This window comes from Rhea pennata, chromosome 20, assembly GCF_028389875.1.
Source record: "Rhea pennata isolate bPtePen1 chromosome 20, bPtePen1.pri, whole genome shotgun sequence".
Lineage (NCBI taxonomy): Eukaryota > Metazoa > Chordata > Aves > Rheiformes > Rheidae > Rhea > Rhea pennata.
Window position 1 is genome coordinate 9394801 of NC_084682.1, and position 21390 is coordinate 9416190.

The following is a 21390-nucleotide window of genomic DNA, read 5'->3' on the forward strand; positions in this document are numbered from 1 at the left end:
CCCCCACCGGACTACGGCTCCCGGCAGGCACCGCGTGTGCGGGGCGCGTGCGCAGTCGGGGCTCCACGAACAAAAAAAACCCTCCCCCCTTCCCTCCCCCGGAGCGGCGCTGGGTTCGGGTTGAGAGGGGCAGAGCGGGGCCGCGTGCGGGCCGGGCCCATCCCAGCGCCTCGCCTCGCCTCGCCAGCGCCCGATGAGCCGCTGAGAGGCCGCGCGGCGCCGGAGGAAAGCGCCTTCCGCGCGCGGCTCCGCTGCGCTCGGCCTCCCTGCCAGCCCGGCGGCGGCGCCGCCTCGGCCCCGGCCGGCAGGACGCGGGCTGTCCGCTCCGGGCAGCGAGTGAGTAGTGGAGCGCGGGCCGGGGCCGCGCGGGGGCTGTCGTCCCGCATCGCCTCTGGGCGCGGCTGACCCGCCCCGGCCGCTAGTCGCTGCCGGGCGAGGGGCGTGTGTGGGGCGGGCTGGAGGCTCGCAGCGACCGGGCGGGAGTTTCCGTCTCGCCGGCCCTTCCCCGCCACTTCGCGCGCGGAGCGGGTGTGGGGGGGGCGGCACCCCCTTCCCTCAGCGCCGCGCGCGGGGGCGGAGCGCCTCGGGCTCCCCCGGGGGCGCGCCCCGCCCCCCCCCGCGCACGCGCGACCCGCGAGCGACCGGGCGCTACCGGCGTGCTGCCGCCTCCCATTGGCTGGAGGAGTGTGTGTGTGGGGGGGGGCGCGCGCACGTGCGGAGTCCTGGCGCGTGGCGGCGGCGATTGGGTGCGGGCGGGAAGGGGCGGGGCGAAGTATGCAAAGGAGCCGCGGGGCGGGGTGGCAGGACTCCCCTTCCCCCCCCCCCCCCCCGGGGTGCCCGGCACAGGGCGGCGGTGCCCCGGAGCACCGGCCTGGGTGGGTGCGGGGGTGCCCGGCCTCACGGAGCAGAGCAGAGACCTCGCCTTGTTGTCTGGACCTGGCTGCTGTGCTCACGTTTCCTGAGGACTGCTCAGTTCCTGGCTTTCCTGGAAAAAAGAAAAAAAAAACAAAAAAACAAAAAAAAAAAAAAAAAACCAAAAAAAAAAAAACCAAACCTCCCCCCAAAACCCCCCACACCGCACTCAAAATGTAAGTCGTTCCTTTGGACAAGTGCTTAAAGCATAAAGTCATCGGACACTTAGTGTTAATGCCAGGTACAGCTGGGGTTGGATCATGGAGTGTGCTGACCTGTTTGTTTTACTAGTGGTTCAAATAACGTTGCTTAGGGGAGGGGAAAATGTTTTTTTTTTTTTTTTTAACATGTGAGCACACAGATGAAAACTGAGTGCCCTCACCTGCGAAAGTACGAATTATTTAGGATATGTTGATAGAAGAAGTACAATCATATAAGCTACGAGGTATATGCTATTACCAATAGTACCTAGAGAGTTTTGTTTCTTTCCCCCCCTTAAAATCTAGAGCTGTTTATCTTCTAACTTTCTCTATGCAAAGCAGCTTAACTGTGAATTCAGTCTAGCACTTAAGTTTCACCTTACAGGTGGAAGTAAATTGTCAAGGGGAGCAGACCCCAGGGGAAAAATATTAGGAGAGCTCTGCTAGGAGACCTGAGAGTTCACTTCTGGGAACTGGAGTGTTTGAGGCAGAAATCCTGCAAAGACTCTCTGTATGCAGTGAAGTAGCCAGCAAGGACTTCCATGGCCAGCAGTGAAGAGCTGGTAGTGAAGTCTCTCAACCTGGTATCTGAGAGAGGTCAGTGTACAAGTCATACACCTATCTGTGTGTGTTATCTACCTCTCTGGGATTTGTTACAGGGTTCTTAAGCATCACCATGTTTTGGGTATGACCTTTTCTGTTCCTGTTCTTTGTTTGCAGACTTCTGCCAAAGGTTTGGCGTGTAAGTTGCACGAAACACCTGCACAGTGGTTGCTTAATGAATGCACCTACCCCTTCATAAGCTAATCTTGCAACAGCTTTGTTGTCAGTATGTGTAAATCTTTGGGTTAATATCTCGTAATAAGGAGGAACTTCAGGCTATGATTTTTAAATGCACTTAATTTTTGTTTCTACTCGTCCGAACTTCACTATGCAATTAAAATAATAAAACTCCGTAAAATATACAGAAAGAGAACTGTGAATCTGTTAAGTAAATTTGACGGCATGAAAGTTTGTCCCCTTACATGTGATGGTTAAATCCATTACTAAAGATAGAATATTTGTTTTGGGAGTTTGAGATTTCTATAGAGCCATGCAATTTAACAGGGATGGGGAAAGATATTTCTAGTATTTGCTGTGTATTAAAATTCTACTTTGAGAATACTGTATACAAATCTTGGAAAAACTTACCTCTTTACAAAACTGCTTGAGCCTTTTGTTGAAGAATAGCAAAATGTTGCAGTTCAAAGGATTTTTGGAGGTTAGCAACAACATTTTATTTACCTATGCAGTTGCAATCACTCCCCTCCACCCCCCAAAAAAAGGCATATGAGAGAACAAACCTCTCCAAAATCAAGATCTTTTAAAGATACAAAATGTAGTGTAGCGCTTCAGACTAGCCAGCATGGCAGTCTTGGTGCTTTTACAGGTTGGAAGATCACAGACATTACATCCTGCATATGGCCTGGTGATAGACTATTGGCCACTATTTATCTTATCGTTTGGACATGAGAATCTTTCTGGAGAAATTTGGTTGCAAATTGTGCCCTTTTGGAAGGGTATGAATTTGTATTTTTCTGACCAAAAAAATATTGACAAATTCTCAAGCTGTTGCTTATGAAGTTGCCTTTGTGAGTGTGTGTCTCAGATGCTATTAGCAAGGTGGAAGAGAGATTCCTAATAGGACTAAGATAAATGCTGTGGTTCAAGGAAGAACATGTGTAATTGGTGCCATGGGAATCGGTGTTCTGGTTCATTTGGTTAAATGCACAATAATTCATTTGGTTAAATGCACAATAATAGGAAAAGGAGAGAGAGAAGCAGAAGGAATTAAATGACCAAATAGAGGGGACTGGTTACTGCTGAAGAGTGATAGGAATAGTGGCTTCACAGATTTTCCCTGAGTGCACTAATATGTGCAGTGGTAGCACAGTGTGGTGTGGGCACATGAGCTGAACTAAAGGGAAGTTTATGTGCCAAGAGGTGCTGTTTTTTATTGGGATGTTAAAACATGACTGGCTGTTTAGTGTTGATTGCTCTTTTTGTGAGAACTCCAGAGGAACTAAAGGGATTTTCAGCTTTCCCTTAAACTGATGGAGCTTTTGTTTCCTGTGAATGTTACGGTATGATGTAGAAATCTGAAGGATTGTGCTGGTGAGGACAATTTTTTCATGCTGCAAAAGATGCCAAGAACAACTTTGTTATAATTAGATAAATAACAGTAGAGTTTAGATGAATTCACTTCACAAATATTGTGTGTTAGCTTTGATGGACACAAAGCACTAAACTAATAATTATTTAACACAATCATCATGTTGACTAAGTAAATACAATTACACTGGTAAAGACCAAAATTATCAGGTGGTCGAGACTGCTGTGATTAATATTTTATTTTGTTTACATGGTTTAACTATAATTCATGAATATGTGGATGCTGCTGTAGGACACTCCACATACTTAAATAAGTGGATTTGTTCTCTGAGTCTGTCTGGCTTTAATACAGAAATGAAGTCCTATCTTAATGATTAAAGTCTTAGTTACTCCAAATTAGCTGATGCATCCATTTTTACATAATTGCCTAGTGAAGTATCAGTTAGATACTGAATTTTAATTTTATCTAAAATTTTGTGATTATGAAGTTTGTTTGTATCAGAACATCTAAAAATAATGAAAAATCAAGTTTAAGTATCTCTTTGCAAGCATGATTATGCAGGCTTATAAATGAGAAGAATTTTAAAGCAACCTGTTACTCTTTTAATGCTACTTAAGAGTAGCAAAGATAGGCATCATCTAAGCTGGCTAAGAAGTTATTGCATGTTACCGAGTATCCTAAGGGTACCTAGCAGAATGGAAACTAATTCTTATTTTTCTCTTCTTGAGTCTTAGAGCTGTGTAACGAACTGTGTCAGCCCCTTCCCCCGACTCTGCAACAAAATGCTGCTGTTCTAGTGTAATTTTGTGCTATTTTTGCGTTATCGAGTGTGTAGAGCACCAGGTGTCTCCCCGTGGATCTTGGGACCTAAGGGGCGCTTGTTCTTTCCTAATTGCCTTTGCTAACTCCTCTGCTTGACTGCCCAAGGAGAGGAAAATGAAAGTTGCAACCTGTGAAAGCTGCAGCAGGGATTTAGGGCAGTGTATTGGCTTACAGAAAGATCGTATTCTTGTGACTGGCACGGTCCTGTGAATTGCTTCATTAATTTCATCAGGACACGGTGCTGTAAGTAGCGCTGCTGGTTTGATTCGTTTGGGTAAGCCACCTTCACGTGGAACGCGCAGTACTGCATCTTGTTGATTCTGCTGCTGCGGGTTAAATCCCTGCAGTGGGAGTTGGGTTGAAATGGCGACAGCGAGTGTCCCAGCTGCTGTGTTTAATGGGTCACTGTTGCTGAGCTTGTAATGGTGTCATGTATGAGCAGTAAGAGCATGCTTATCAGGAAACCTGCTGCTCGGATGAAACTGGTGAATACTGGTGCCGTATGTCTGTGTTTCTGGTATTGCAGTATAGAAGGCAACACAGCCTAAGGTTAGAGAAATGCCAAATTTTTAGGAAAGAGCGAGAAGATTGACTTTAATTGTGATCTGTAGACTTTTCCTGAATCAGCCACGCTCTGCTGTTCCTGTTAGCTTTCTTTTTTCCAGCCTCTGTTAACATAGATGCTGCAGGGAGCAGGTGTGGAGAGGAGCAGTGCAGAGCCTCCCCAGCATGCTAGCCTTTCTTCAGGGCTACTCTGCTCTCCGTGGGAGTGGGGTTTTGCAGGAAGGGTTAGTAGCCTGGATGCAGTACTAGCTAGGAGCTGGCCCCGTGCATTTATGTGACAATGCTCTTCAGCTGATGTGCCCAGGTTCTTGAGGCATGTGCTGCAGAGACTTTCAGGTACTGCCAAACGAGCCAGCTTACATCTGGAATGGTTGACACTAAACCAGAGGAGAGAAATCCCTGGTGGATCTGAGCTGACTACATGCTGCCTGGTATCTCCCTATTGCTTCTGTTTACTGTACCTGATTCTCCCTCATTTTTGGTGTAGGTTGTAGGTAGACTAGACCTTGCCAGACATGTTTCTGCTTCTTTGCTTTGTCTATGAGCAGCCTCTGGAACTTCTGTAGCTGCTTTTGTTTGGTGTGGTCCAGTGGGTTTTATATTTCAGCACAAGCTGGCTCTACGGAGGCAACTTGGATGTAGCTCATCCAAGCTGATTCATAATCCGGATGAGCTGAATGCAGGTAGTGATGAGCTGGCAGTGTTTTTGTGAAGGAAATCCCAGATCTTTGCTTTATTTTTTTTGGGTTGTGGCTAGTGAGAGTATTCTTTCAAATATACACAACTTTTTTTTTTTTTTTTTTTTAATGTGGTGTCATCACTCAATCTAAGCACCATTGCTGTCAGATTTGCTGCATTTGTGCATGAGCTCACCAAAAATTGTGTATGAGATTTGTGTAATTTTAAAATGATACATGAAATGTCATGACAAGCAAACTGAAATAACTTCCTTTAGACTGCGGAGGTCAGCTACGAACAAACTGGGGAGGTGGGGGTGTGAAGGTGAGAACCTATTAACGTGTTTTCCCTGCAGCTGGAGCAAAAGTGTTAGGTTCACACCCCAACAAAGCTTCTGTGCTATATTAACTAAGAAATGTCAGATTAACTCTTACTGAAAGATAGTATCACTGATATAAATTGCAAAAAAAAAAAAAAAAAGTACAGATTGGAGCCAAGGTCTATTAACAAGATTCATTTGCACACAACAGTTAGCTTTTGAGCATGCATCTGTGCAGCTGTGGGAAAGAACCACCTTCAGTCCTTTATCAGAGAGGTGGTGTTTGGGCGGAGTAAATACACATAGTATATTTAGACCCAGAAAACAAAGATGATGATGGATGGAATCTGTGCTAGTCAAGAAACATTTTGGTTTCAAGACATTTTTAATGATATCTTGTTGCTTTGATTCTTGTTGCAGTTTTGTAATGGAGTGCATACTTTCCTCCCAGTAGCAAAATTGGTCCATGGTGGTCTAGCAGAGCCCGTATTTCTGTCTCCCAAGGAGCAGCAAATCTTATCAGTGGTGTGTAAGGATGAGCTCAGACTCACGTCCAGATGTACATTGGAGTTTTCAAGAATTGCATCCTTTCTATGAGTGTGGCAGGATTTGTTTCAGTGTTTGTAGTGTTAGGTGATGTGTTAGCAGAGGGAAATGGGCTTTGTGATACTCGGCTTGTTTTCTAGAGAGTAGCAGACAGCGGAGAGACTGTTTATTGTTTTGGGAGTACTCGTTTGCATTATATCTGGTGAAAGGTAAAAAGTTTTTCTATTGCATATTAAAACTTTTTTCTAAAAGGAGCATATTCCTTCTTTTCTTCCACCCATCCCTTTAATTTTTCCATCTGTATTTTCTGTATGCTTAAATAACTTCTTGAAGCTGATACTTCTCTTTTGTTTCCCTGTGTCTGCTGAGCAACTGTTAGAGGATATCTGTTACTGGTGGATTTATCAAGATTGGCATGTGTGTTCTTGTGTGAGCATAAGGAAGATGGAAAGTAACTGTGTCTTGTGGCTTAGTTTTTGCTTGCTTCAAATATTTTTATTTCTTGGCTCTTGAAAGCAGAAGCAAGCAAGCAGCATGCGGAATGAGATACATCTTGGTTTGATTCAATGTCCTGAAAGCTACTGTTTTTTGTCATTATTTTGCCCCTTGTAAAAGGAAAAAGTTTTATTAACTTCGTAGCATGATGACCACCTTATCGGGCAGGAATGGCTGAGTACTACATTATTGTAATCTACCAGTGTTTTTTGTAATAGTTTGTTACAAGCCTTTACTTAGACAAAAGCTGATCTTGGCATGCTGAAGGGTTTATGGATATTTATTATAAATAGTAACTGATCTGGAAGTTCTTTTTTGGCAATACATGATTAAGGCTAATAGCCACATCACAAGTGGCAGCCGGCTTATAATTGTTCAAAAAATGGATTTATATTGCTCTTTTTGTGTAGAACTTTGATAATGGGTAAGGTATTATGCTTTTCCGTAGCTTTGCACCAGGAGCTTGTATTAGGCAGTCGTGTTGTCACATACATTTTAAGGGCCTAGTTTTGGAAACACAGCTAGGTTCATTGGATCTGCTGAGCTGTATCCTATTCTTTCTGAAAAATAAACTGTATATCAATGGTATAGACAGGATAATAGAACTTTTTTGTTTGAAAGGGAGAAACTGGTGAAACTTAATCTTTCACGTATGACTTGCTGTTAGGTGAGTAGGAATAAATATTCTTGTGCTGCCACAGTACAACAGGATGTCTCCAGATTCAATATTCATCTGTTGCTGCACAATCTGATTGAACAGAAATGAGTATCCTGTTTGTACATTGCACTAGACTATATAATTTGGAAAGCACCTTCTCACTTATATTAGAAAACTAATACTGTACCCAACCTCTGATCCAAATGAAAGCCCCAGATGCTGAGGTGGTGGTCTCACAGTCAACAGCAAGACTGCTTAGGATGTGCATCCTCCATTGTGCTGGGACAGCTGTGTGTGCTTGGCTGCATGGTGAATGGGATTGGAGCCTGGTCCTGCAGAGCTCTTCTCTCCTCTTCCCTGGATAAGCTCCCTGGCTTGATTAACTGTGTATGCAGAGCAGAAAACACCTTTCAGGAATGGGAACAAGGTCTCTTTGAAACGGGGCGGTTGCATATTTTCCAGCCACAATTAGCTTAGAAGGTGTTAAAGTGATCAGAAGGACGCATCAGATGGCGATGATGGTAGAATGGGAAGGAATATGTAGTTAAACTCAATATTTCACTGTTCATATAAGATTATTAAGGTGCTATCTTAAAGTCAAAAAGGTGTAATGTCAAAAGCTGGTGTCAAAATCCTAACCCTCGAAGGAGCCTGGTAAAATGCTTTCCAAAGATAAGCTTGGAAATGCTAGTAGACAAGGAAAAAAAATATAGCCCACATCAGAGTCATGTCTTTTCATATGTCATGTCATGATCTGTTTCACCTCTGGTATTCTGCAGGCAATAAACTACCTCCCCTCTCACTGAGGAGGATAATCCCGCTATCCTCTGCCCCCCATCCCGATCGGACTTGGCCACAGCTGCCAGCTAAACTTGTCGCAGGGTCATTGAAATGATCAACTTTGTTCAACATCTGTTCTTCACTTAATACTAAGTCTTGGAGGTTAGATTCCTTTTTCAGACCTGAAGAAGGACTTGTGCATCTACTCTACTACTTAATGCAGTAGGCAATATTACTGAAACCTTTTATTGCCTACATCTTCATATGGCTGCTAGTTATGTCACTGCCAGTTTATCCACAAAGTACTTTTAAAGCTGTTTAAACCTTGATGACCTGTCCAGTGAGTTGGAAGGCTTCTGGATATCTGTTGTCAGCTTGCAGGGTCAGCAGTGAAGAAAAATGGAAAAATGCGGCAGGACTTAATCCATTTGAAATGAGGCTCCTTCACAAGTGCTAGTGTGTGTCTTTTTATTTTTTTCCTAATATAATCTGAAATGCTCTAAATCCCTTCAAACATTTTTCTCCAAAGTACACATGTATTATCACATGCAGTGATTACTTTTTCTGCCCTGACTTGTCTGCACGTTTCACAGGATACACCTTTAAAATCTTGAGCCATACTGTGTGCCCAAACATTACAGGAGCAGCAAGATGTTTGAGACCTGTTGTGAAATCTTATTTATCTGAGCTATCTTGAATTTTGAGGAGATTTTCTCAAGACTTGCACATGGAGTTGTAACAGCTAAATCTCTATCAATTCTTTCATCCTGCAGGCATGTTAGGATATTGCATTAAATACCTGTAAACGTGTTGCAACATTCCGAAAAAAACGTGCTCTTAGCAGCTGTTCACATTTCATTCTCATTATATTCATTCTTTTCTATAGATAATTCTTCCAGCAAAAGCATAAACAAGTCATGATTATTACTTATGTCTTAAATAAGTTGAAAGTCTCCTGAAAGACATTAAAAAAAAAAAAAAGATTTAAACCCCCCCCCTTTTTTTTTTTTGGTATCACTTCTGAAACTCAGTTTCTCAGTTTTTAATTTTAGCACTTTAATTGGGACTACTTAGCTTTGAAACTAATCCCACAACTGAATAATATGCAGATAAAAATGTCACGTTCTGGTTACTGATACTGTAGTCTCTGATGCCATATTTTTTTGCTGCTGTAAATTACAGGGAAGATTGTTCTAATACCTATGGCACAACTGCTTTTTTTTTTTTTTTTTTTTTTTTTTTTTTTCCTCTTGTAATGCTATACCATTAGTATCGTATATCCTGTCCCATCCTGCTTCCCGCAGTGTTTATTTGGACTGTTGGAGTTGAAAGCATGCTTAGGTAAATTTACATTGATTTTTCTTTCTAATTGATTACTATGCATCTTTCAACGCATGAAGGGTTTGTGGTCTCATCACAGTATAACCTTGTAACTTTTGAACATCTTTATGACTTTGGATGAAACGGCAGGAAGAATAAAAGAATAGAAAAGTGAAAACTTTTCTGTTACATTTTCTGTGTATGTTTGCTCATGTGGGAATATTCTGGATTTTTAAAAGGGCTTTTTTTCCTCCCTTGTTTATTTGAGAGGATTTAGTTTTCTTTTACTATTGTGTGTATCTGTTCAGATTTTGTATTTCATTCTACAGGGTGAAAATGGCCCAGGCTACTGTACCAGCAATGTCCATCCAGGATGAGGACTCCTCTGAAAGCAGAATGGTGGTTTCATTCCTCATGTCGGCACTTGAATCAATGGTTAGTAGAGATAGTTAAGCAACTGTCTCACGCCCCTGTCTTCTCCTGTGTGAGATTACACTCTTCCCCCTCCCCAGCTAGAAGCAAGACACTGGTGTAATGTTATACCTGTACCTTAGGGTGTGCTACTTAATTGCCTGTTACTGACTCTCTGCTTGTGGAAATCCGTGTTAAGGGTAATCTTAACAGCCTTGTTGTTTCTCGTTGTGCTGTGATTGCTCTAACAATTGTTTTGTCAAATAAACAAACTGGAAATACTTATTGATCAGAGGATAGTTAAAAGGCAAGAATGTATTCAGGTATGATCTTGTACTTGTCATCTGTAAAAACAGAATGGATAATCAGTCTTGAGGCTTGTGCCTTGTCCTCAGGTACTATAACGTTTCCACGAAGCTTGTTCAGAAGATGCTTGTATTTAAGTTGGCATTTCTCCTATTTTATGGAAATTTAGTCCCGCTGTGTGGTGGGACTTCAGGTTGGTCAGAACTTTGAGGGGGAAATGCCTGCACTGTTTTGCTTGAAGTTGAGCCACTGTCAAAGACTTCGTTCTCTGAAATTGTTGTATTAAGTGATAAATAAGAACAAGCTTTTTTTTTTTTTTTTTTTTTTTTCCTCTTAGCAGTGAAACTTTGAATGATATAGTTATAAGAAAACTGGCTTCAAACTTTTTTTTTCCCCAATGAGTATGTTCTGTTCCTACAGCCTTTGTGTGTCAGGCTTTTCTTTTGGTGCAACAACTGTTGGTGTCTTTGTAGGTTGCAGCAAACTCTTGATTATCGGAGTTCTTAAGAGAAGTGGACTTTATGTGGTCACTTCTTGATGATCTCGCTGTCTTTCACACGATCTTCCTGTCTGACTCTTGCAGTGCAGGCTTTCTGCCTTACTTGCCTGCTGACCGTTTCTCCCAGCAGAACACACCATGGTGTTCTAGGGAAGGTTCAGTATTTCCCTTCCTCTAGAGACTTCACTTGAGCCAGAGCGCAGCAGACAGGGTAAGGCAGACTGCAGGCAGTCTTCCTGCTTGCAACCGCACCTTCCATTTGGAGCACAACTTGTCTTAACACAGTGTGCTGAGAATGAACAAAACTTGTGTGTGCTCTTTGAAAGCTGAAATTAATATAAAGTATTCAATATGACTGTGCAAAGGAGAAGTGATGATTTTAATTAAATCATTTTAATTAAAACAGTGCAATTGCTGGATCTAGATAACGCCTTAATTTCACTAATGTTTCTGAAATGCTGTAAGATTTTTATTGAAAAGCAATCGAGCTGCAAATCATCCTTCACCTAATGGGTCATGTTGTGTTACTTGCAGGACCTTCTGAGGGGTGGAAGGTGGCTGTAGAAGCAATAAACAGTTTTACTTGGTTCTACATGCATTTCCATTAACTCTGCTCGTAACTATGGTAATAAAAGCTTTTTTGTTTTTCTCTTTATAGTGTAAAGAACTTGCCAAGTCCAAGGCAGAAGTTGCCTGTGTTGCTGTATATGAAACAGATGTGTTTGTAGTTGGAACTGAGAGAGGAAGAGCCTTTGTGAATTCTAGGAAAGATTTTCAGAAGGATTTTGTTAAATACTGTAAGTTTCAACATTGCATTTTTGTATTTCACAAGCTAACTCATGTATATTGCATAATACTAATATCTTTTGGGAGCACAGTTCAATGTATTGTGGCTACATGCTACGAGTATGTTAGCTGTGGCAAAACCACTTGTTCAAGAACATAAAAAAATTAACAGTGGTCTTGTTTAGAGCATTATTTCAACTTTGATTGACAATGTTTTTGTTCTTTTCTCTTAATTTTTTTAAAGAACATGACAAACTAGTATAACAGTAAGTATTAGACTGTCCACCCTAAGAATATTTTCTGTGTTTTCTAGTACATGTTAATTCACCTTTGCATCTTCCCCTGCAGTCTCCCCAACCTTTTTTCCTCTCACTAAGGTTAGGCAGGGCATTGAGTAGGTAGTGGATGACTTCTGTCAACTCAGATAGTCCTTGTTCTTCAGACCACTTCATTTTTCCTTAAAGCAGATGCATATTTTGGACCTATTATTAGCATTACTATTATGATTTACGATTTACATTGAGTTTTTTCTTTTTCTGTCATTGTAAATTAGTAGACATAAAAGCCATTATGGTATGGATATGTAAAGTTACATCTGTATTATGTTTGTACTGTTCTAACAATTTTTTTAATGAATTGCTACAGTAAAATGGTGAAGTTTTATGCATATGAAACATGGTGCACTGAGCACAAGACAATCTTTTAAGAGTTAGTTTTCACAGATACAGTGACTCTTTGGGGCAGAAAGTATTGCTGAGGGACAGTGCTTATTCATTAAAGAAATGTATGCTTACCTGCCTAAGGGAAGGGAGAAGATATAGGTCAACAGCATGAAGGAGGGACCGGTCTGTGAGGGGATTTAAAAAAATAGCTGTAAAATATGCCTAGACTAAACACTGCCTGAAAGGCAACTGTTTCATCTGTAACAGAAATCTACTCCTAAAAATGTTTTTGCTACTAGCTAAAATTCTCTTGAAGAATTTTCTGAGGGGCTCACATGTTCGTGGTGTGGCTCTGGATTTTGCCAGTGTCATACACATACTTGGATAGTGACTTTCTGAATTATGAGGATTTCATTTTTTTACCTGACCTTGTTTCCTAAAGGGCTCTCCTGAAAGCCTAGAGTTTTATTAACAGTTCAGTGGCACTTCCTGAGATACCAAAGGCTTTGTATACTTGCGTGGTGAAACTGGGGACATTCTCTATAGATGAGGAACCTGGAAGATCTGGTAACCCATTTTTGATCTCCCTGACTAGATCTATAATTAAAGGAGAGTGAGTGAGCAGTCTTTAGTTCTGTTTCTGTACGATGGGATGCCCTGGCATGCTATCCATGCTTGTATTTGACTGTATCAGCTGTGATTTCTGTAGATACATGCATATGTTTAAATCTTATGTTAGTTCTGATAAGCCAGGTTCTCTGTGTTATTCCAGTTAAAAGATACTCACATGTGGAAAGTATATATATATTTTTAATACTGTTGGACCAGATTAAACAATATCCACTCTGGAAACAGTATTTTCATTATACTTCCCCCAGAACACCTTTAACACGATAGATTTTTGTAAATAAAAGCTAACCAACCTCAGATTCAATGCATTCATGTTCCACTAAATGCATATCCCTCATAGTTCCTGGGAAATCGTGATGCTGGAGTTCTGGTTTTCCCTTGCTGCTAAGAAAGATGTTGCTCATTGTGATCCTAATATTCCAGAAAAGTTGATTTTTAGAACATCAATTTTAGAAATAATAGCATCATATTTGTGGGAATGTTGATTCCCTCAGCATTTTTGGCAATTCTGAGCTGGTAGTAAAGTTTATAGTTTAACAACTGAAGTTTAAAACTTTGGAGGCAACAGGTCCTTTCTTGTTGCATCTTGTTTCTTCCCTCAGATGTGAAAGGGAGCAATAGATGATGTCAGCTGCCTTTCTATTAGGTTTTTCAGAAAAACCTGGAGGGTCACAGCTCTGTTCGTTCTTATAAGTTGGAATTGTGCCTTTTTTGTTCTTTTATGATTAATAAAGGCCTCCAGGGGGTTATTACCATTGCTGTTAAACTTTTAAAAGTTCAGCTATGATGTCAGTCTTTGAAGCATGTGTGTTGTGTTGCTGACAAAATTGAGAATTATCTGTGCATAGAGCACTAGTGATCTCTTTTTCTTTATTAAGTGTGTAAACTGGAGTGTAGTTACTAAGCCTTCCTCTGGCAGTGTCTGACTTTCTCCCTTTTGTTAAAAGCCTTTTCAGTCTTTATTTCTGCTTTTCTCATCGCCCCTTATTTCTTGCAAATATGAAGTGTTTTCAGAATTTGGAGGGCTAAGGTTTCAGAAACCCTGTTTATTTTTAGTGATGACTATAATTCAGTAGGCTAAATTGCTGGAATATGTATTATGAAGTAGGTTTATGAAGGAAGTACCATGTGCATTTTCTAGCAGTATAGGTCTTTTTAAAAATAACAGTAGTTCAATGAGCAGTGGAGCTGAAGTCTGGTTTCCTGTGGCTTTCATTTGTTGTGACTTTCCCACGTGGATTCTTTAATGCCTAGCTACATGGGGAGGAGAGAGATTTGAACACATCTTGTGTATCTTTTTACCTTATATGTAACAAAAATAAATGACACATGCAGACATAATTTTTAGCATTAGTGTGTGCTGAATATTGAAGAATCAGACAATAGATGTTATGATTTAAAAATGAGGTCGGACAATATATTTTGAATTGTGCTCGATTAAGATATCTGTGAACACTGTGCTGCAGTGAAATGGTATGTTTCAGTTACACCTCATGGTATAAAACTGTATGTGTTTGTATGCATGATATCTAACTTGCAGTGTCAGTTAGACTAAGCCTTTATAAGCTTCTGTTGTACGTAAAAAGAATAAATTGAGTGCCTTGTTCTTGTACAGAATGTGAACAAGCATGGATCCTTGAGCACTGTAAGCTGTCAAGGTCGTGCACCTCTTGTCCTGCCAGTACCTCTTATAGTTGCTGTTCCATGCTGAAGTGTGGTGTTCAGTCCTCAGTTCCTCTTGGGCAGTCTGAAGCAAGATGAAATGCCTTGTGGCTATCTTTGGATTGCTGTGGAGTTGTGGGTTATGAGCTATCTTGAACAGGAGGCCTGTGCCTGGGATGCCTCAAGAGCACTGTTCCCTTCATGTCTTCATTTTTGTCATCCTGGCAGTTTCCCTTGAGGTTTGGTCAAGGTTGATACTGGCTCTGTGGAACTGGCTGTCATTCAAATGGAACTGGAGAGAGTAAAAAAGCAAAGGAGGCATCGGCTTATCCTCGGGTCATATTTGCCTGTCAGAAATGGACTTTCAGAAGGGCTTTCTGACATGGAAACACTTCTTTGGTCATCTGCTCTGGACTTTGGAAAAGATTGCCCAACACTGTGCGTTCCATCGCATCTACTAAGGACCTGATTATTCTCCAAGAGTCATGGTTGCTTCTGCTAGCACTTCCACTGGCACCAGCTGTTGCACCATTGGTATGTAGGCTGCACTGAAACATAGTCCTGCTAGTTCTGCAGCTTTATCTCATGTCTTTCAGTCATGCTGTTTCTTTCTTCTTTGGTGTCAGGGCTCTGGGCTCACTTGCCTGAGGTGCAGCCATCTTGTATCTGTAGTCTGTTTCTCCTGGATGATAAGTCCTTTATTTAAGAAGCCTTTTTTTTCTCTTTTTTTTTTTTTTTCTTCTGATGGCCACAAGGCTCCATGCTAATTTTTAGTGATGTATCTGCTATGGGCCAGAGTTCTGCTTCAAGTCCAGCTAGAGACTTTGGCCCAGGGTCTTCCATTTTTCTCATCTATACCTCCATGTCCATCCAGCCACAGGTTGTGAGAATTCCTTGTAGCTTCAAGAATGATCAGAATTCAAATGTTTTTAATGGGTACAACTGTTTCTCCTGCTCATGATGAATGAATGACAAGATGCTCCAAAGACCTTATGGAAAAGATTACTCAACTTTGGCTCCCCAGTATCTTTGGTCACTGGATTACTGTTCACTTTTGGATATCCTCTACTGTCTTCTGCAGGCAAGTAAAATGACTCTTCACATAAATCAGGCTATTGTGGACCTGCTTGAAGATCTGTGGCTAGACTTCTGTCTGTCCTTGACTCCCTCCTGGTGTCTGAGCAAATATAAAATATCAGGATCTTTGGGAATTGGAGAGGATTTTTTTGCCTTTTTTTGCCTCCTCCCTTATTCTGACATTGTGTTCCTTTTCTGATTTTGTAGCTCATGAAAAGCCTCAGCAATTTAGAGCACAAAACTCAAACAAAACAGAACCCTGAAAGACCGGATCTTATATAAAATGCAAACAAATAAACAAAACATGGGATGTCTTCATTTGAATTGCTGACTGTTGGACTTCAGAGAGCCTATTGTAATTTGTGAAGTTGGCATTCCTGATCTATATAGTAGCTTCCACTAGGTTTGCAAGAGAATTAAACATCTCTCTGGCAGAAGGTCACGTAATGTCCAGGGTCTTGCTCTGGTGGATGATGGCTTCCTGCTCCATTCCAGTAAGTATGACTATGCAGTGACAATCCAGGCTTCGGGTTTTTTGGTTTCCACAGGAGCTGCTGTTCACTGTGCAGGATTTCTTCTCAGGAGAAAATGAGCTTTTTAGCTTTAATTAGGTTTCTAATGCGTGAAAGGACTGTAGAGTAATCCTTTAATCTTAAAAGATGTGTGTACTAGCTTTTGAGTAGTCACTGTGTAGCTCTCACTACACTGGAGAGTGTGTCGACTTCCTCCCTAGTTCATCCCCATAGCTTGGAGGGTGCCTGTATAGGACTAGATGCAAATCTGTTACTAGCTTGATTTCCTTTTCTGCTCTTGTCTTCCAGGCAGCATCTTCCCAGCTATGCCAGAAGGGTATAACTCACCTCTTTTGTCTCTGATTTCTGTGTTCGCTTCAGTACTAGGGTTTTGCTAGACTGGGTGCCGGCTGTACGGGACACTGGAAACATGTATCATTCCTTTATCTCGGTTTTTACCCTTTTGCTTGCTTTCCCTGTTTCTAGGAGTTTTCATGAAATCTTGCTTTTGGTGTACTTTGAGTGACAGAACTGGCTCACTCTTACATTAAAAATTAATGTTTAAAATACGACTGCACAGGACTAAGCTGTTCAGATGTTCTAAGAGGTGGTCTTCTGTCTCTAGCAATGGTATCCACAGGCACAGGGAAACTGTTACCAGTGAGCAGAGTGCACTGGACCAGGGCTTGGGCCAGCTTGTTGGTGTCACATATCCAATGTCTAGATTTTGGACAGCTGCAAGGCATTCTTTTAACACTTCAAATGTGCTTTCATCAGCAGTGATGGCATTGCTTCCTTCAAGAGATCGCAGCAACAGTGAGTACAAGCTCCGGTTGCTGTCTACGCGGTGGCTTTCTTCTGGAGGAATTTGTGGCACTAGCTGGAGTCACCCCCAATGGAAAAGTATATGTGGGGAGTACACCCCAAAACTCCAGTTGTTTGTATGCAGCTTTTTTCTGTTGTTTGCTTGTCACAATCTCTCATATGCCATCTATTTGTGACAAAAGATACATGTACTCCAGATAGCCTGAATAATAAGTGTTGGTCTTGTTTTTTGTTACTGCTGTTTTTTCCTCGTTTAAACTGTTTGTATTATGCAAAATCCAATTGATATTTCTCTTGCAGTAGAGATTTAAAAGGGGTTAATATTCTCCGCTGCATGATCACAGCTGTAAATATTTCCAGTATTGGCAATAAAAGAAGGCAATGCTAGCCGACAGGGCCAGATTGACAAAGCTGTTTAGATGCCTAAAAATATAGAGGAATGCTTTCGAAAGTCTCCGTGACATTTATCTGTAGGCATCTAAATAGCTCATAAGTTTTGTATTTTGTCTTGAACAAAAACCTGTGTTCCCCTCCCAACCTGCCCTAGCAGCTAGTGGTGTGCAAAAAGCATGGTATAGGTGCAGATCACTTTTTTTTTTTAACTACAGCTCAGTAAACTTTATATCCTCATACCATATTGTTAATAAATATACAATTTTAAGATGCTGAAGCTGATTAGCATGGTTTCATCCACCAGAAAAGAAAAAGGCAGCAATTTATTTACATACGTGATCTGAGCTGTGTATTGTCTATGTACTTTGGCCATATGCGAAGCTGAACAGACTGATACTGCAGGCCTGAGAGTATCATGTGCATAACTTATGTTTTTGGAAGACGATAGGTGAGAGTCGAGCTACAGTAGTGTGAGTATTTTTATTAACTTGGTAGCACCAGGTTAATTTTAGACTTGCGCTTAAATGTCTTTGATCAAGTCTGCTAAAATAGCAAGCTGCAGTGTTAGGGACTATGTATTGCGTGTATTATACTGCTAGTCTGTACAGAGTCCTTCTGTGGTGCTTTATTTGCATACTGCAGCGATGGTAAATAAAGCATTAGAACAGCTGAATTGCTTCTTCCTAACAATTGTGAATAGCTCTGTTCTGTATTGCTTGCTTGTCTTGCCTGTGTTAATTCAGAAACAATAATAAATAAATAAATATTTTCAGCCTTTCAGCTATAAAGTGGGATGTGTCTGACTTGATTTCAAGTGCAGAATGGATCCACTGACCTGCAAGAAAACCTCTTTTCAATATTTTAATAGTAAAAGTTGTTAGTGAGTCTAATTGCTATTGATTTATATTTTTGTCCTTGTTATAATACCTAAAGGACAATCTTTGTCTGTCTTCTCTTGTCTTTGATTATATGCCAGAGCAAATAGTGAAAATACCATTCTGTAATTAGTCAACTTTTTTCCCTCTTTTTTTTTTTTTTTTTTTTTTTTAATATCACTTGGAGACTAATCCCTTGGTACTAATATAGCTAGTTAAAACTACTGGTTCTCTTTGTGTCAGTGGGGAAACGGGTTTCCCACAGTCACTAGGTTGGCCCCTGAATTGTTTTGTGGTCAGCTGAGGCTTCTGTGGCTTTGCTGCTCCTGAAGCTGCAGAATATTTTGGATGAGAAAGCATTCATCAGATCACTAGACATACATCATCTGTGAAAGAAAAACAGTAAGAGTCAGGCTGAAAATTAATCCTGACAAAACACTAATGGTGTTTGCATGCCTGCCATCACTAATGTTATCTATTTTAAATGAAGGTTGGGAGGTGAATCTACTATGCCTCTTGTTTCAGTCTTGGCTTTCCAGTGCAGTTTAAAGTGGGGACCCTTTAACAATACATTTCAAAAAGAAAAGATATTGGAATAGTGGCTTTTAAAAAGTGAAACTATCCAGATAATTTTGCCAAACCAGAGTGGTTTTGTACCTCTAACTCTCAGGCTCTTTTCATGCCAGCTTTTCTTTCTGCTATCTGGGAGTGGCCTCTTTAAAACAACCTCTGCTGAATGCTTATTTTGTTTTGAGTATCTGCAGGAACAAGCCCTTTGCAGTCAGTTTTAATGGGAAGTTATTCAGCTCTGGCTCTCAGTTATATTCCTTAGTTTCACTTCCCTTTTTGCAGCAGATGGCTTGGAATAATTTGCGCTTACGCAAATTGCAAGAAGAAAAGAAGTAGACAGCTGCTTCTGGCCAGCTGACTGCAGCTCATCACCCTTTCCCAGACTTACAGTGCTGATTAACGTAACGCATTTGCTCCTACCATGCTTGTCACTTAGGAGCTGAGACTTTGCATCCCCTTTCAGTGGAAGAGATCACGTAAGTGTTCCTCTGTCCATTTTATGTTGTCAGTTGGGTTGCATCGTGCCAGTTTAGTGATGCATTCTCCTAACCTGGTCGACTCTGCCTAGAGTTGATTACGGGGCACTTTCATAATCCTTTTTACTTTGGAAAGTTGTGGGCATGATAACTGCAGACTCTTGTGTGCATCTCCTTTCCTGCTCTTCTGCAGCTCCATGTAAGGTGTTTTTTAGCATTAGTACCTAGGGCTGTATATGATTTAAAATCCTAGAACTGTGATTTAGTTGTGGGAGTTCTTACATTCCTAGGACATTACCGTGTGTATAGTGTGTCCTCATTGCTCAAGTTTACAAGATATCTTCTTTTTTTTTTTATTTAATAAAAACTATGCAGTTTCCCGTGTTACTACTGGAAAGGCTAGACATTTTCTGCAAGCATCACGACCACCTCTTGCACTCTGGACTACAGCTGTCCCGGCCTCAAAGCATTTGCCTCATTTTGTTTAGCAGAAGCATTAGTTCACATCTGGTCCCAGCTTCCACGCCTTCCCCTAGTTTGCAGCAGGGTTATTAGTTTGTTTTTTTTCACTTGCAGTCCTAACTGCTGGATAAACTGAGCTGTATTTAGTCTTTAAATCCACAAGACTTCTATTATTTAAGACTTTTGTTTGAACCACTTTGTTTCCTGTTTGTGGAGTGTAGCTATTAGTACATCATCTACTCTTTAATAACTGGGTCAGTATTTTCAAAACAGATCACAACTTCTGTTTATTTAAAGATGTAGTCTAGATGAGAAATAAGATAACTGCTAGGAATGTTACAGTTAGTACAATAAAATCCAGAGAAAATATCCTTGTATTTGTTGTTGAGCTAGATCTGCTTCTCCCTCCCCCTTGTTTCCATCACTTAAGTGGTTCAGCTTGAAAAATAATGTATTTTTTGAGCTATTCTCCTCCCTTTCCCCTTCACTTTCTAGATCAGTAAAAGGGCTTTACCTTTACCTGAAGTTGGTGATCAGTCCTAGCTAGCCATCTCTTTTTCTGGCAGTCTCCTTTGCAGCCTTCTTTACATAGTGTTAGGGTTGAAGTAATCTGTTTCTCTTAAGTTTTGCTTCACTGGTAGTTTGCCTTGTCTTGCAAGTAAGTTTACCTCTCTTCCTGAGTGCTCAAAAGAGAGAGTTTTTTTAATATTTCTGTTGAATAAGGTAGACGAAAGTTATATTTAAAGAATTTCAGGAGATCATTTTCTGCCTGCCTTTCTCAAGAGTGCTTGCTTACTTGTAACAAGGGTGCTGGTTTCACTGCCTTTGAATGCCAGCCTGTCTTTTTGATGTGCGAGCCTAATTAAGTATTGACAATTTGGATGTTTTCTATATCTCTAGATATGTGGCTAAGTCAGGAAGAGTGATTCCTCTTGTTCATGTGCCAGATCAGTCTCCTTTTCTTTCCAGTGCCTTTGGCTTTAGCCATGCCTTGGCTTGCTCAAGGCTCTCCACTCTGTTTTTAGGTTTGTTTCACGTCTGGGTACCTGACTTCTTACAAGAGAAGGCTTTAAGACCTTATTGGAGATGGGTCGCTTGGGCTGATTAGCAGAAACCTTTCATGTTTCTGTCTCTGGGTAGCCAGTGAAGGATTATGAAACTAAGAGTTTAAGAAAGCTGCTAAGGGAGTTCACTAATATTTCAGTGGAGACCACCCGTCCTGTAATTCTCCAAGTTGCAAACAAGATTATTGAAGATAGCTGATCTCTAGCTCCTATATCTGCCTCAGGAGTTTTGAACGTTTGATCATCATAATGTGATTTTTCTTTAATTAGGGTTAATGTCCAGTTTCCGTAGTAGCAGAGTTGGATGACCTATAGTTTGCAGATGATCTGGGTTGATGTGTTATAAAACAAAGCAAAACACTATTACATTACACTTTCTCTCTTTGATTGTTGATAGTTATTTTCAGGGAGTAGTTTTCTGTAAGTGCAAAGGATAAAATATATATATGCATGAGTGCTGTTCTTCTAAAGATTTTTCTTCCTTGAATTTCTCTCCAAGGGCATCTCCATGTAGATGACATTCATATTCCTATAATTGCTTTCAGGTTTTCTGGACTTGCACCTGGGAGATGAAAAACCTTCTGATGCTATTAAAAGATGCCTTGCATACCATGGGACTAACTCTTTTGTTAGAGGAGTGTGGAGCTTTGTAAACTTCAGCTACTCAATCCTGCCAACTTTTCTCTGTAGTTTATGAGGCACTTCATCTTCGGGTCACATTCTTGAGGAGCTTT

General features: G+C 41.0%; 1 protein-coding gene across 6 annotated transcripts in view; it reads left to right on the forward strand.

Annotated features, from left to right (window-relative positions):
• Positions 1-233: 233 nt before the first annotated feature.
• GTF2I (general transcription factor IIi) overlaps positions 234-21390 on the forward strand; it is a 77395-nt gene continuing 56238 nt past the window's right edge. For all 6 annotated transcript variants that reach the window (XM_062592856.1, XM_062592858.1, XM_062592859.1 and 3 more), the window contains exons 1-3: positions 234-336; positions 9776-9881; positions 11321-11459. In XM_062592856.1, coding sequence (XP_062448840.1) covers positions 9783-9881; positions 11321-11459 — 238 coding nt within the window. In that variant the 5' untranslated portion in view covers positions 234-336; positions 9776-9782. The remainder of the gene's footprint in view (positions 337-9775; positions 9882-11320; positions 11460-21390) is intronic.